The sequence below is a fragment of the Benincasa hispida genome, chromosome 4 (genome assembly GCF_027475165.1).
Source record: "Benincasa hispida cultivar pf3 chromosome 4, pf3_genome.v1.1, whole genome shotgun sequence".
Classification (NCBI taxonomy): Eukaryota; Viridiplantae; Streptophyta; class Magnoliopsida; order Cucurbitales; family Cucurbitaceae; genus Benincasa; species Benincasa hispida.
In genome coordinates this window covers 44,707,073-44,722,521 of record NC_143481.1, presented here as the reverse complement: position 1 = coordinate 44,722,521, position 15,449 = coordinate 44,707,073, and the positions used below count along the sequence as shown (strand labels likewise).

Here is a 15,449-nt window from a genome sequence, read left to right as displayed (position 1 = left end):
ATAAATATGAAAAGTAAAAAAGATGAGACGGTTCAGTTACTAAATTCAATAGTACTTACTATTGAAATTGAGTTGTTCACACCCACTTAAAATTGGTGTACCAAACAACCTCAAAGTTTTTTTTTTTTTTTTAATCAAATTCTAGGTGAAGTCCCAGCAAAATTTCTAGATCTCTAGATCCGCCACTAAATTTGACAGAATGTTTCCTCTCTCTTCTCCCTTTTTCCTGGATTTGGTTTGAAGGTCAAGAGCGAGTGGACAGCATCAAACCTATTACAAAGGAAAAACACAAAAGAGACGGTTCTTTCCTCTGTATAAAGGTTAAAAAAAGGAGCTCATGGTTATGTCAGCAAAGATATTGACATGATCAACTTCAGTCCATGAGCGACAAAGACAAAGACAACCAACATTACAGCTGCCAAATGACCAATTTCTGATTTTAGAGACAAGCTAATAAGAAATTTTTTTTCTTATTCTCTCTCTTCTTCTTTTTTTTTTTTTTTTTTTTTTTTTTTTTGGGGATGATAACAAAAAAACAAAGAAACAAAATTTTCTTTGACTGCTATAATCTTAATGGATGATTTTATATACACTAAAGATTCAACAGGTCGTAAGGGGGTAGGTAACCCATAAATAAATTGGACAAAATAATTTTGAGAACGAAAGGGTTAGAAGGAAAGAACGTTATAAACAAAGGGCTAAGGATTCTACTTCCTTTTTGTACCATTTCTTGCTCATCTTCAAAATCATCACAAGTATTGTAACTGACATAAAATGGCTTGGAGTAGGACTGGCAGTGGATTGATTCTCCCCTTTGCTATAATTGCTGGGAAGCTATTGACACTGCATCGTCCGCCCTTTGCGATGCCAGTCCCGAAACTGAAGACTTGTCCGAGCTGCGTACATTATATCTCTCATATACCTTCTCACGGTTCTCTGACCACCAATTTTCTGCTTGATGCTCTCCAAATCTTCTCCGGCTGTAAATGCAATTATAATACACATTTTAAGAACAGTGCATTGCAGCTTTCTATACACTACACCTCAGATTCTAACACTGACTATCAGATGAGAAAAACCATGAAATTGACATAGTTTAGAGTCATTTTTCAAGAAAATAATCTGTCGAAGGGTGTCCCTGCCCTACAATTCCCCCACTCCCCCCCTCCCAAAGGAGTATATTAAATCCACAGAAAGGGTAACCTAAGGACAGGAGTAAGCAAACTCCCTCCCAAAGAGGAACTAACACAATGTATTATTGGGCACTGTAATTGTAAATAATTGTAAAAGAGTTGACAAAAATTAGTTTTGATCTATATGTGCACGATCTACATATCATGGAGGCTTCCTTTTTTAAATAATTTTCTAGAGCCCAAATAAAACTCATTTTACAAATAGGGAGCTTCAGCACATGGATTGCATATTCTCACCCAATAATTACATTGGAACTAGTCAAATTTCAAGTCACACCAAAGAGACAAAGATCACTGTATTTCTAGATGCTGAAACCTAAAAAGAAACAAGGAAAAGAAACATCACCTGAAGCGCACACGTTTTAGATCTCGAGTACCATCCCGCAGAGCCACAAGAGTAATATATACACCAGGCTCATATTGTTCAATCCATTCAGCCTCAACTTGAGTAGCATTAACCAGTAGAGACGTTTTGGTTTTAGAATTATTGTCACCATCTTGTAAGGACTCAGACTCCTTGCCAACAGCTGCCACCGATGCACTACTGCTAACTGGCTGAGCACCTCCGCTATTTGGAAGTCTAGAATCTCGACTGTCAATTCTATCTTGTTGAAGAGTACTTCCATTCGTTCCAGAAAGCTCCCTATATGAATGAGTTGTGCCATAGCTTCCTTGCCAAGCAGCAGCTTCAGATGCCGTTGGAGATGCACAGGAGTAGCTGCTAACTGAATCAGATCGTGAATGACGCTCTCCATTCATACTCAAATGGTAGCCGCCATTTGACTCCAAACCATTTGAAAGATGAACTGATCTCATTTTCTCAGCATCATATACTCCAGGTGGCAACCTCTCAGCTATATCTTTAAGCTGGAGCAATTATAGGATATAATCAATTATTAGAACAAGTATTATTTTTAAAACATTTCTCGGGATGTTTAAGCATTGCGGAAGAAAGAAACCCAATAATAACATAGAGAATATTCCTATTAGATTAGAAGCCCATGCCATTTCCTCTTATTTCATTCATTCAATTACAAAAACAGCAACAAGTTAATTCTTTATGAATTAGTATTTTATTCATCAGAGATGACCGCATGCTTTACTGCATGATATTGTCAAAATGATTGTTCATAGTAATTTTAATGCATTCTACTCTTTGAACTCGAACAAAGATCAACGTGAAGGTCCAGAGATAGCCAGGTTTGTAGAATAGGGAAAATATATTAAAAAGAAAATGACCTGAGCAGTTAGTAACTTGATGACTTCTTTAGCTGCTTTAGATTTACCAGATTCCTCAGCAGCCACGGCCATAGCTTCTCGTGTTTTCTTTAAAGATTTCTGAAGCTCCTGTTCCTGGAGTTCACATTTCTGCCTCAGGCTCTCAACCTGGATTATTAGACATCAACAGAAGATCATACTCAGTCAAGAAACCAAATCCACCAAATAGTGCAAAGAACCAGTTCTTGGGGGTGGGGGGGAGGATAATGGCTTACCTGTGAACGCAGTTTAAGCACTTCATGATTCAAAAGATCATTTGTTTTCTTCAAACTATCGGTTATACTTTTGGAAAAGGAAAGTCCAGATGCTGTAGGAACAGGAGTGGCAGATCGAGGAGGGCTTGGTTTCCTGGAGAAAGGTGACACGGATCTAGAACTTACTCCAGAAGCAGTGAGGACCGGTTTGGGAGCTGTCCGTCGCAGATCAACAGCAGTTGATAATACAACATCTCTAAGCTGCAATAATGAAGGTGCTTGAGAGGATCGGACAAGGGAGAAGGTATCAGCCTTCTTTCCTTGTTTAGCCGCTTTGTTGTCTAATTGCTTTATCAAATCCAAGTTGGAAGGAACTGACTTCGATATTTTCATATCAGTCTTATCAATCCTATCCTTATTCTCACCTGAGAGGCGAGGCATGGCATTTTTCCTATTATTATTAATAGCTTCTGCTGCCTTAATCAGTTTTGCATAACATGAATCACATACACGATATAGTTTGCCGGGATTAGGCGCAAGTGCTGCTCTTAATGCTTTTCTTGAACTGCAAGAGTGGCAGTGCACAAGTCCACAATTATAGCAGTTGTGTCTCTTCCGTGTAAACCCAAATGCCTGTCTGCAAGCAGAGCACTGTGACTGCTCAGCACTAGAAACCCATTTGTGAAGACAAATGGCAGCTGTGTAATTTGAACCACATGCTATATATTTCACATGCCTGTCCTTCAAAGCTTCTACCAAAGTTGGTGTCTTCCGATCTTCAACATCACCATGGCCCAATCTCCCATTCGCACCCTTTCCCCATGTATAAACTTCATTTTTCGACGTTAATACCACCACATGATATGCACCACATGAAACTTCTTCAACAGATTCCCCAAAAAGCTTATCCTCTACCAAGCAAGGTATCTTTCCATCTGCACTGGGATTCCCAAGTTGTCCATAAACAGTACTTCCCATTGAGAAAACTTGCCCTGAAGTGGTCAAACCAACGGTAATGCTGTGACCACAAGCAACTTTGTGAAAATCATAATCGATTAGTGCCGGCACACATGTGGGTTTAAGCCTGGGCTCCTTATCTCCATGCCCCAGACGATTTTTATCTCCATCACCCCACGTAAATATTTTACCCAATGAAATGCTCGAACTAGATTGTGTCCCAATAACTTCAACTACAGCAGCAGTATGCCACACCCCACATGCAACAGCAATTGTCCTCAGGCCTGATAAAGATTCCACTTCTTTTGGATATGAAATATTTTCTCTGTCACCGTGGCCCAGTGCACCAAATGTTCCATCACCAAATGTAAAAAGCTGACCCATCATCGTTATCAGAGCTGTATGCCATGGACCACATGTAACTGAAGTAACTTGACATCCTTCAAGCGGACCAGAGACTCTCTTGGGTATCCAGTGGCTGACATCACTGCCATGACCAAGAAGCCCTGCATTGTGGGTACCATCACCCCATGTATAAAGTTCCCCAGTTATTGTAACAGCACATGTATGGAACTCCCCACAAGCAACAAAATCAATACTACTAGCTGCCAAGGATTCAACCATACGAGGTTGAATTACATCCTTCACCACACCATGGCCAAGGCGGCCTCCAGATTCCTCACCCCACGTAAAAACTTCCCCTTGCCTTGTCACTAAGGCAGCATGCCTAACCCCACAGGCAATATGATGTATGTCTAAAACAATGTTAGACTCCAAAGGTCTGGGCAGAAGCACATCTGTCCTCAAGGTCACGTAACTACTATTTTTTTCGGCCCCAATCTTCACAATATTGTCACCAACAATCTCGCCCCATATGTATACATCACCTAGAGCATCACAATCATCGGGTGCAGACCCATGACTAGAGGTGCTGGGAGCACTTGAAACACTAACTCGCATAACATCAGAACTAGATCCCTTTACTTGCATATTTGTTTGGTTTAGTGATGCATGAACTCTTTCAGACTTTGCAATGTAATTTTCAGGTTGAGAAGTCTTCAGAGATATATTTGCGTTGAAACTGACAAAAACTTCTGGAGAGCTATTGTCTCTATTCACGCTGTGCGAACTGTCACTTGGACTATTTGAAGTCAATTCACAACTTTCCTGAAATGACATCAGCAAACCATATATTAAAATGGAGATCCAAGCTACATGCAATATAATATTATGCAATACCGCTTATAAAGGATAGTGTGTATTATAGAGGAGCCAATAAATGAATGATTTAAAACTGGAAGTTTATTAAAACCAACAATTAAAATTAAAATTACAGGGAATGAACTTTTAGAGTTGTGCATCATGGTATCAGGACTATTACATCAGTCTCAGTAAATTAAGAAGAAAAAGGGAATGCAAGCGCAGACTGCACAGAGTCACTATTTAGTTCCAATGTCCCAGTTTCTGTTGTTGTCTTGTCTCAATGCCTCTTCTCTACACTTTTGCTTCTTCAGAAATCTTAGGTTATTCTCACCATACATGGGCAGTAGTGGCGGAATAATCTTCATTCTCTTGAAGCTGCATCTCCATTTTAATTGAATTTATCTTGCACTGATCGGTTACAAATTTGAACTTAAGCAATGACCCACTCAAGGCCAAGGAAGCTGGCAAAGAATTGGCCATATTCACTGAAGATTTTTGGAGAATATTGGTTTTTCTTCATTTTCAAAAGGACCCATTTGGTCTTGGCCTAAATTTGGATCCATAGGTGTTTCAGCGGGTCTACACCCCAGAATTCCAATCTCCTTTAGCAAGTCAAGGATATATTTTCGTTGAGAGATGACAATGCCATCTTTAGATCTCGCCACCTCCATTCCTAAAAATATCTCAAACTTCCCAAGTCTTTAATTTCAAATACAGTTGCAAGCATCTTTTTCAAATTAAGGATCTCCCATAGATCATTTCCAATGATGATGATGTCATCTACATATACAATCAGGATGGCAAGTTTTGTTATTTGCAGATTTCACAAATAGAGTATGATCAGCTTGACATTGATGATAACCACTTTTAACCATAACTTTGGCAAATCTATCAAACCAAGCACAAGGAGACTGATTTAATTCATATAAAGACTTTCTCAACTTGCATACCAAGCCTTTGTTAGACTCATTTTCCATTCTAGGAGGAATTTGCATATAAACTTCTTCTTCGAGATCACCATTCAAAAAGGCATTTTTGACAGCAAGTTGATGAAGGGACCAATCTTGATTTACTGCTAAAGATAAAAGGACACGAACAGTAAACAATTTAACAACAAAAGCAAAAGTTTCCTGATAATTGATACCTATGATTGAGTGAAGTCTTTAGTCACAAGTCTTGCTTTGAATCTTTCAACACTGTCATCTGACTTGTATTTAACTGTGAAAATCCATTTGTAGCCAACAGGGTTCTTTCCAGGAGGAAGTTTTGTGAGGGTCCACGTTTCATTACTTTCAAGAGCTTTAATTTCCTCACTTGCAGCCTTTTTCCACTTAGGATCCTTAAATGCATCTTGGATATTATGTGGAATTTGAATATTGTCCAACTAAGTTATGAAGGCTTTATATGACAAATTTAATTTTCCATATGCCACATATGTTTCAATTGGATGGCTAATACAACTTCCAACACCTTTCCGTTGAGCAATTGGTAGTGATGTGTCATCAATCAAAGGCACCATAAAAGTGATGTTCTCATAAGAGGAATTCAAAGAAGATGTGTCGGGTTCAGGTAGTGGACATTCAGAGTCTTGTAAGGTAGCCCCTTTTCGTCTCGAGTAAACAATAGGAGTTCGACTTTGTGAGACTAAAGGTTTAGATTCAGAATCTCGTGAGACTTCAAGTTCAAAAATAATAGGTGGGACTGACACGAGATTAGGTAGCTCATTTAGAGAAGGAACTAAAACTTCGGATATGATGTGAGTAGGAGGTATGGGACAAGCAGACTGAACTTCCCATGGTTCAAATTCTCGCACATTCTCCCCCTGAATTTGAGACTTGGTGAAAAAAGGTTGGTTTTCAAAGAAGGTAACATCCATTGAAGTGTATATTTTTCTAGTAATTGGGGAATAACATTTGTACCTCTTTTGATGCAATGAATAACCTAGAAAAATGCACTTAATGGATTTTGGATCAAGTTTAGATGGATGAGGAGAATGATCGTGAACAAAAGAGGAACATCTAATAACCCAAAAGGGAAACTGCAAAGAAAAGTTTTGTAGTTGGGAATGAATTTGGAGGAAGACATCTCGAGGAGATTGGAATTTGAGGACTCAACTAGACATTCGATTTATGAGAAAAGTTGCAGTAAGAATGGCTTCTCCTCAAAATAGATTAGGAACATTACTAGCAATCATAAGAGGACGAGCGACCTCAAGAAGGTGTCTATTTTTCCTTTCAGCAATCCTAATTTGTTAAAGAGTGTCCACACATGAACTAATGTGAACTATACCATGAGATGAAAGAAAAGACCCAAGAGTTGAATTGAAATAGTCACGAGCATTATATGTTCTAAGGACTTGAATATTACTTTGAAACTAAGTGGAGATCATAGAGTGAAAGGATTGATAAATACTGGATGTTTCGGATTTGTCCTTCATAAGATATGTCCATGTCAGTCTAGTGTAGTCATCAATAAAAGTTATGAACCAACGTACTCCATATATATTTTACTCTAGAGGGCCCCCAAACATCACTGTGGATCAATGCAAAAGGTTTTGAAGATTTGTAGGGCACATTGGATGAGGATCTCTGGTATATTTGGAGAGTTGACAAACTTCACACTGAAAGTGACTCGGTTTTTTATTAATGAACAGATGAGGAAACAACCTTTCAAGATACAAAAAAATTGGGTGACTGAGGCGAAAGTGCCATAACATGACTTGATTTTCACTAGACAAAGACATAGAACAAGAACATGACTCGGGAATGAAACTAACAGAATTAGAAGAAGACTCATACATGGGGTTGAAAGACAAACTTGGATGATCTTTTCCTTGAAAAAGATAGGGGCCACCTTGCTATTTAGTAATGTCAATCACCTTTCCTGAACCCAACTCTTGAAATTCACACAAATTCGAATAAAATTTAGACATACAATTCACGTCACTCGTAAGTTTGCTTATGGACATCAAATTACAGCTCAATTTAGGAATATAAAGAACATTGGAGAGTAGAAGATCATTTGATAATTTTATCAACCCTATTCATGTAACCTCAGAGAGAGACCCATTTGCTATTCAGATATAGGAATGGCCAGGGTGTGATTTAAAATGATGGAAAATACCGATGTCATCGATCATGTGATCTGACGCTCCATAATCCACAATCCATAATTTTTGTTTATTGTGTTGTACAGAGAAGCAAGGCAAGACAATGTCCTGATGAGCAAAATTTATAGATGACGTAACTGTCTGCTTTGACATGATGTAAGAGACTGATTAACTTATATTGAGCGACTCAACTAATGAGATTGAACAAACAAATGGTACACATGAACGGTGCAATATCACCACGAGCTGACTTGAAATCGAATCTGATTGAACCGGTTTGACTAAACCGACCTGACTAAACCGGTTTGGTTGGACCGGCCTAACTGAATCGGTCTGGTTGAAGGCTGAAACCTTGTTTGTTAATCGGAGGTAGAAGCAATCTTAACACGGCGGATATAACGAACTGAATCCCAACAGTGGATGTGTGATCTGAGCTGAAAACGACCGGTTGACCTGAAGAGGAGAGACCTAACGACAGACATGAGATCTGATGTAAGGAGGCCGCGGATTTGGGCAAAGACCAACCCCCGAATGACTGATTTGATTCCACGAATCGTAGGCTTCCGATCGTCGTCTGTGGTGGATTACCAGCGTATAGCGATGTCGTCGATGGGATCGAGACGAATATGAGCGGAAAACGACGCCAGACATGTCGAATTGGGTGCATGGATCTAACGTCAGATCTGGATTTCCCAAGGTGGCGGCAGATCTAATGACAACGGCTAGGGTTTGTGCAACGATGGCGGCGAAGATCTGAGGCGACGACAACGACGACAATAGCGGTTGGACTAGGGTTAATGTTTTATTTTAGCTCTGGTACCATGAAGATTTTTGGAAAATATTGGTTTTTCTTCATTTTCAAAAGGACCCATTAATGGATAATTATAATACAAGAGAAATTCCAACTAAGGAAATTAATCAAAAAAAGAAAGTACAAAAAATAATAATTAAGACAAATATATACTAAACACGAGTCTACATTCACAACTATCAACAAGAAGTGCAGATTATTTGATCTGCAGTGCTCTAAAGTGTTAAGTTCTTAAAGAATAATGTTCATTTTTTGTTTTCAAAAAAGAAAAAACACAGACATCGAGCAAACAAGAAAATTAGCAAAGCAATCTAGGAAATAATAAAGCAAATACAATAATCTATAAAAGGCTTTCAAGCAAAAGAGTTTACATCAAGATAGAGGCCTCCATCACTCCAGCCATCAATTTTGGAACGCCCACCTTGACCAGATGCTATTAAAGCTTTCAGGCCTGAAATCCAAGCCTCTGCCTCAACTTTATCCTTACAAATCTAAGGAGCAAGAACACATCACCATTAGCATCAAATCAAAAGACCAGTAAAAGATAATAGCTTTTAAAATACAAATAGTGCAAAAATGTTCATCATCAACCAGATCAAGGGATCGCTTCCCGTTGTTGTATATAAGAGAGAATGATAAGTAATCCTTTTCTGGACGAAGATATCGTTCGAAGACAGCCTATAGGAATTCAAGGTAATAGTAACATAAATATCAAAGAAAGAATTAAGTAATAATGTGTGCTAATAGCATAAAGTAGGAAAATAATTACTACAGCTGCGCATTTAGAGTGATAACCAATAAATTAATATCTTACAGTTCTTTGTCCAGGTATAATTTGTGAGATTGAAGCTAACTTCAAACTTCTTTCACCCTTACTTGAAATCCAGATCAAGGAAGATTCATCCTAAACAGAGGAAGAAAAATCAATAGTAATAACTCGAGGAATTCTATCAAGCCACTAAGCTGAAAAAACTGTAACTGTACAGACTTGACAACTTTAAATCTAATCTCTTCCTTGCTCCAGACTCCAATATTAAACTTCCCATAGAAGAGATATGTTACCATACATTCCTTATTTACGACGTGTCATTTACAAAACAAATAAAGCTCCTTTCGTACCATTGTGCACCAAGCCAATAACAACATAGTTTTCACAATGTTGGACCTACCTTGCAAGATAATTCCAGCACAAGGTGACAACACCACAAAAGCACATCAAATTTTAGTGTTTCTTTTAATGTTATTGTATGGGTACCTACATTTATGCTCATGAGTGTATACAATTTAGTTCACAAGAATTTAAATGGCGTCATAAGTTATGCAATTTAGTTGACAACCGACTTGTCCATATGTGCATCCACATGAAGTCAAGATCATTAAGATTCTTTTCTTTTCTCCTTCAGCCTCTCATACAGAATCCAAAGAACATAATGTATACCAAACACGCAGATTATTATCATACTAGGTTGCAAGATTTCATCAAAATGCATTGCAGCCAAAAGTTGCTGTAACAACTCACTTTCTTGAAGATAATGAACTACCTATTTAAAATCATGATCCCAGTTACATAATAACTTTCTTGTAAATAGAAAGTCAGTAAACAATCAACCTAAGCATAACTCAACAAGTTGAGAAGATATATATAAGGTTTTTGACAAAAAAAATTATAACATAATTTTCACATATGAAAGATATGAGAAAGTGATGGGCTCCAAGTATTATAAAAGGAGCTCATGTTTTGGTTTTAAATCGTCCCAATTAAAATGATTTAAACTTCGTGTACTAACTCTAGTTAAATTTCCTTATTGTAGTCTCTTCTTTGAGAGTGGAAAAATGGTACAAATGTACAAAGCTCTAGGAGAGTTTTTCATGTAATTGGGATCGGGAAAGGAATTTTGCATGATTGTAATAATTTTTCACATAGTTGAATTTCTTTATAGTGGGTCATGGTTTTTCTCTGTTTTAGAGTTCTATACATAAATTCTTACGTTCTTATTTTTATTATTTTCTTTGTTTATTCTTATGTTTTAAGTGGGAGGCATTTTTTCAACTACATATACTACCCTCAACCAAAATATTAGAGGTTCAAATTTCTACTTCTACATCTCATTGAACTAAAAAGAAAAAAGATGCCACTAAATTGAATAACATTTCATTCAATATGGAGTGAAAACAATGATTGAAACGAATATAGAAATTTGAGTTACCAGGTTCTTAAACTTGTGAAATGAAGAATGATATGCATTAGATCACTAATAGTATTAGAATTTCCCGACATCACATTTTGATCAAGCTTAATTTCTCAACTAATCCGTGAACTACCACTGCCGGCAAAACATAAAAATGAATCATGTTCTTCGACTCTATCCTAGTATTTAAATCACAAAAAAATTGATCCCTAGTTTCTTGCAAGAAAATTATCAAGTTTTATCAATTGAATAAGTCACTATAGCAGCAACGAAAAAGAATTGCAAAGAGAGATTGGCAAATATTACCACAGATTTTTCATCGATAATAATTAGCTAATTTGGTAACTGCCAGAACAGAAAAGAAAAATGTCTAAGGGATATAAAATTTTTATAAGACTAAGTGAAATCATTATTGGAACCAAACTCACACTAGAAAGCCTAAATGGACAGAACTTCGGCTTTCCTTTACGACCATATTTTAGTAGTTGAGCACCCTTCTTCAATGCAATTAATGCCTGCAAGATGATATCAACCTTGTGAAACTACCACAAAGAGGAAAATCAAATTATAAGAAAATGTGGATATTGGACAATGGCAGAGCAAGAAATTAGAAGTTGCAGGATTTTGGTTTCAGCTTCACAATGGGGTTGAAGAAGTAAAAAAATGGAAATATTGGAGACGAAAAAGGAAAAGAAAGCAAAAGTACCATAACTCCCTTAGCCTACAGCATTAAGTGCTCAAAAATCACATGACCATCCATCAAAGATCAGTTTTAAAAAAGGCAGAAATTCTATAACAGATTGTTTAACAAAAATAACATTGCCAGTCAATCTTTGAAAAACTCAGGAGCATAACTTGATTCACTTCAGAAATTTACTAATAGTCAGTTATGAGTATTGGCATCCAGGTGACTCTTACAGCTTTACAAACTCAAAAGTGGCCATGGCTAATCAGCATATGTTCAGTTACCAAGATTAGCTGTTAAATCCATTACATTATTCTGTTTTGAATTGTTTATAACTTAACTTCTAACAATTTTATATATCACGCCAGTGTACTTACTAAAATGAGGCACGAGGAGTTCAAAAGTTCAGAGCTAGATTAAATACAAAGCTGAAGAAGTACTCCCACAGTCATCAGTGGGCAATTGTAGAAGGAAGCAAGTCATTTTGTTATACAATTAAGGGAATGTTAAATATCTGAGCAGCAAGAAAGAAATTACAATTAGTTCGCACTCTTCATTCTCATCCCAAAGTAGGGAAAAAAAACTTAAACATAATAGACCCAGCTAACAATCTCTCAATTGTATAAGAAAAATAAATCTCCAAATAACTCTTCCCAATGAAATATCTGACTAGTGTAGGGTATTGTATCTTTTGAAAGAAAAAAAATGTTGATAAACATTCCCAATGTTTTTAATTTAATGAAAACATAAAGCAATATAACATCCCTAAATTGCATGTATTTTCCCCTCGCTATTTTGTCGAAGTCAAGTCTGTAAACTTAATATAGGAATTGAACATGGAACAAGATTGGATTCGAAATAGTTCTCTTTATTGCCTCTAAGTTGGTCGGAAAAGTTCAATTTCAAAGTAATTCAATCAGCCCGTCAATATGTTCAGAATGTCCCTAAGAACACAGACCTACGATTTCGTATATCTAACAGATTTTAGTCAATGTAGAGAGAGATGAAGAGCGCAAATGAAATCGTGTAGTACAGAGAAAATATCACGAATTCCTTTCTCTTCCACGATTCGATTATGACCAAGAACATCCCAACAATTCCGAAAATTCAGATAATGACGTTGGAAAAATAAATAGATGAAGTTTGGGATAAAAAGAAGAAATCCAACGCAAGAAAATCGGGACCCAAAAAAAATAAAGCTCGGACTGAAGATAAAACGCGCAAACAGAGAGGAATAAGAAGACCTGCTCGATATCACGGTCGGCATTTGCATAGCTAAAAGGATCTGCCATTCCATGTGAAAAATTCACCAAAACGCCACCACCCGCTCTGATCACTCCGCCGCTCTCCGGTCATCCTATACGGCGACTAAATCTTCCGTACACTAACATCAACGGTCACATCAGGCCCACCGCAGAGCTTCCTCTCTCTCTTTCTCTAAAACTCACTAATGACAAACAAAAACAAAATTTCACAGCTCTCTCCCCCTCGTCCTTCTCCAAAAGCCTTGTAGATCTGTCACTCCTTCGAAGGCAAAGTCCTAGAAACTCCATTCGAAACACTGAATCAAAAACATCCTCATAGCCTCGGCTTAAACTCTTAGAATGAGAAACAAAAACTGAAATATAGCCTCCAAAGCAGTTTCTCAGCAAGCAAAGATGGCTTCGCGGCAATGAAACCGCTTCCGACGGCGAAAAACTCAAGTCCTCAGACCGCCGGTGACGGAACAAAGCCAGAACCGGACGGAGGAGACAAGGAGCCTAGAGAGAGGGAAAAAAAAAGACGTAGTCGGAAGGAAGTCTGTAAAAGTACAGAGTCAAAGACGGGAAAAAGAAGAAACCAAAAAAATAAAATAAATAAATAAAAGGAAACTTATATTAAAATTAATAATTAAATAAATAAAATAGCAATTTTCTTAAACACCATATTTACCGGATAGTGAAGGAGGAAAGTACCTGCCAAGAGAATCCAATTTTAAATCCATATATTCTAATTTTAAAAAATCTCTCAAATTTTATTCCGTATTTACAAAATTCAAAATTAATTTTCAATATTTAGGATTTAACAAAAAGTAAATCAAATATGTATATTCTAATGGAGTTGACTATACATTTGAATTGTATGACTTTCAGGTTACTTACATTTATGTTTATATCTTTCATAAACATTTGTATTTATCATATTATTTTAATTTTTTTTAATTAATGAGAAATTGATATCATGAAACCAACTGACACATTTGCAACAAAACAAATTCATAATTAAAGTTGTCTATAAAAATCATAATTAAAGTAATGATTTTTGCATTAGATTGGTTTTATAATTTATGGTGGATTATAGTCTATTGCTATTAGAATAAATTTATATTTTTCTTTAGAAGAAAATATAACAAACACATATATATATACACCAAGAATGTCGGTATTTCAATTTTATGCATATATAAAATATCAAGATAGATATTTTTATATAAAAAATTAAAATTTATGTTGATTTTATTTTAAAATTAAATTATAGATTTGTTGTTAGGATCAAATTTATAGATGATGTTTTTTTATATTTTAGGGATATTTATAAAAGATATAAAAAACATCGAGTGATATTTAATTAATGTAAAACTTCTTGGTTATTATTATTATTTTCTTTTTTTTTATGAGAACTATTATTATTATTATTATTATTATTATTATTATTTATTTAAATTTTCTAATTTATGTTTTATTTATTTTACATCTGACTAGTTTTCTTTTATTCATATTGAAATGGAGGTTTGTTTCAGTCAAATTAATCTTGATTAATTATATATTTTATTTGGTTTTGTATTTGACTTTAAAAAAAAAAATTTAAAAAAACAAATGTGGAGCCAATATTGAACTATTTAAGATGAATTATTCTTGAATTGATTGATTTTAATATTTTATCATATAGTGTCTTTTTTATAGAAATGATGCATTGCAATCTTATTATTATAAGGATTTATGTTTTATCAATATTTTATTTTATGAATAAAGTTAAATTAATCTCAATTGATAATATTTTCACTAGTTAATTGATTTAAATAGTAAAACTGATAACAAATATTTTCAAGCATAGCACAATGATAGATCGTGATAGACGCTTATCATTAATATTAATAAATGTTTATCGTTGATGTAAATTAAATTTTGTTATATTAATAAATAAGTTAATTCATTTTTCTTTATTTGAAAATAGTCCAAACCAAAAAATTTTTCAAAAGAAAATCAAACTAATTTCATTTTAATTTGTGAATTGACTTAGCCATACTTATAAATTGAGATAAATATGCTATATTAGACCTATACCCTAATATTTTGTTGATTATCTAAAATGTTGGTTGTCTATTTAGTCTAAACTTTATGAGTATTTAATATATCTCTGAAATTTTAATTTTATACAAGGTAGATCTCTAACCTTTGAAAATGTCTAACAGGTTTACAAACTTTTATTATCGTCTAATAAGTTTATGATATACTCTAACTTTTTTAAAAACTAATTAATGTCTTATGTATAAATTTGAATTGTATGTCTAATAAAACATTTTCCTTTTAATGTTTGTGTATAATAGATATGTGAATTAAAAAATCTATGTATTGAATAGGTCATGATCTATATTGTACATAAAACAGATATGTTTAAGAACCTATTACATACTTTTTAAATATCAGATATCTATTAGACATAAAATTGACGGTTTAAGAATCTATTAATCCATTTTTGAAGTTTGAGAAGACATAAAGTAAAAATACAATCAAATTAAACTTATAATTTAATATTTTCTTGATTAAAAAAGGGTTGCATCCCTCCATGAG

The 15,449-nt window shown here is 35.2% G+C and overlaps 1 protein-coding gene across 3 annotated transcripts; it reads right to left on the bottom strand.

Moving 5' to 3' along the window:
* Nucleotides 1-540: 540 nt before the first annotated feature.
* Nucleotides 541-13,543, bottom strand: LOC120076859 (Regulator of chromosome condensation (RCC1) family with FYVE zinc finger domain-containing protein). 3 transcript variants are annotated; one of them, XM_090313025.1, is made up of 10 exons: nucleotides 12,864-13,543; nucleotides 11,363-11,449; nucleotides 11,241-11,279; nucleotides 9,560-9,649; nucleotides 9,337-9,423; nucleotides 9,117-9,236; nucleotides 2,687-4,789; nucleotides 2,433-2,579; nucleotides 1,540-2,060; nucleotides 541-980 (listed from the first exon to the last, which is right to left on the bottom strand). In XM_090313025.1, the coding sequence occupies exons 7-10, from the start codon at nucleotides 4,610-4,612 to the stop codon at nucleotides 818-820; spliced, it is 2,757 nt and encodes a 918-aa protein (XP_090169151.1). In that variant the 5' UTR covers nucleotides 4,613-4,789; nucleotides 9,117-9,236; nucleotides 9,337-9,423; nucleotides 9,560-9,649; nucleotides 11,241-11,279; nucleotides 11,363-11,449; nucleotides 12,864-13,543; the 3' UTR covers nucleotides 541-817. The 3 variants fall into 3 exon arrangements, with proteins under 3 accessions (XP_090169151.1, XP_090169150.1, XP_038886735.1); XM_090313024.1 differs by lacking the exon at nucleotides 11,241-11,279 and adding an exon at nucleotides 11,997-12,133 and having other exon boundaries at nucleotides 12,864-13,443; XM_039030807.2 differs by lacking the exon at nucleotides 11,241-11,279 and having other exon boundaries at nucleotides 12,864-13,486.
* Between the last annotated feature and the right edge of the window lie 1,906 nt (nucleotides 13,544-15,449).

What these genes read in the sequence shown, in the direction of transcription:
- LOC120076859 (XM_039030807.2), bottom strand. Translation starts at nt 12,911, where the DNA reads ATGGCAGATCCTTTTAGCTATGCAAATGCCGACCGTGATATCGAGCAG. An exon ending in TTATACCTGGACAAAGAACT is followed by an intron (nt 9,424 to 9,559) that starts GTAAGATATTAA and finishes GAATTCCTATAG; the next exon opens with GCTGTCTTCGAACGATATCT. An exon ending in TCAAGTTACTAACTGCTCAG is followed by an intron (nt 2,061 to 2,432) that starts GTCATTTTCTTT and finishes TAATTGCTCCAG; the next exon opens with CTTAAAGATATAGCTGAGAG.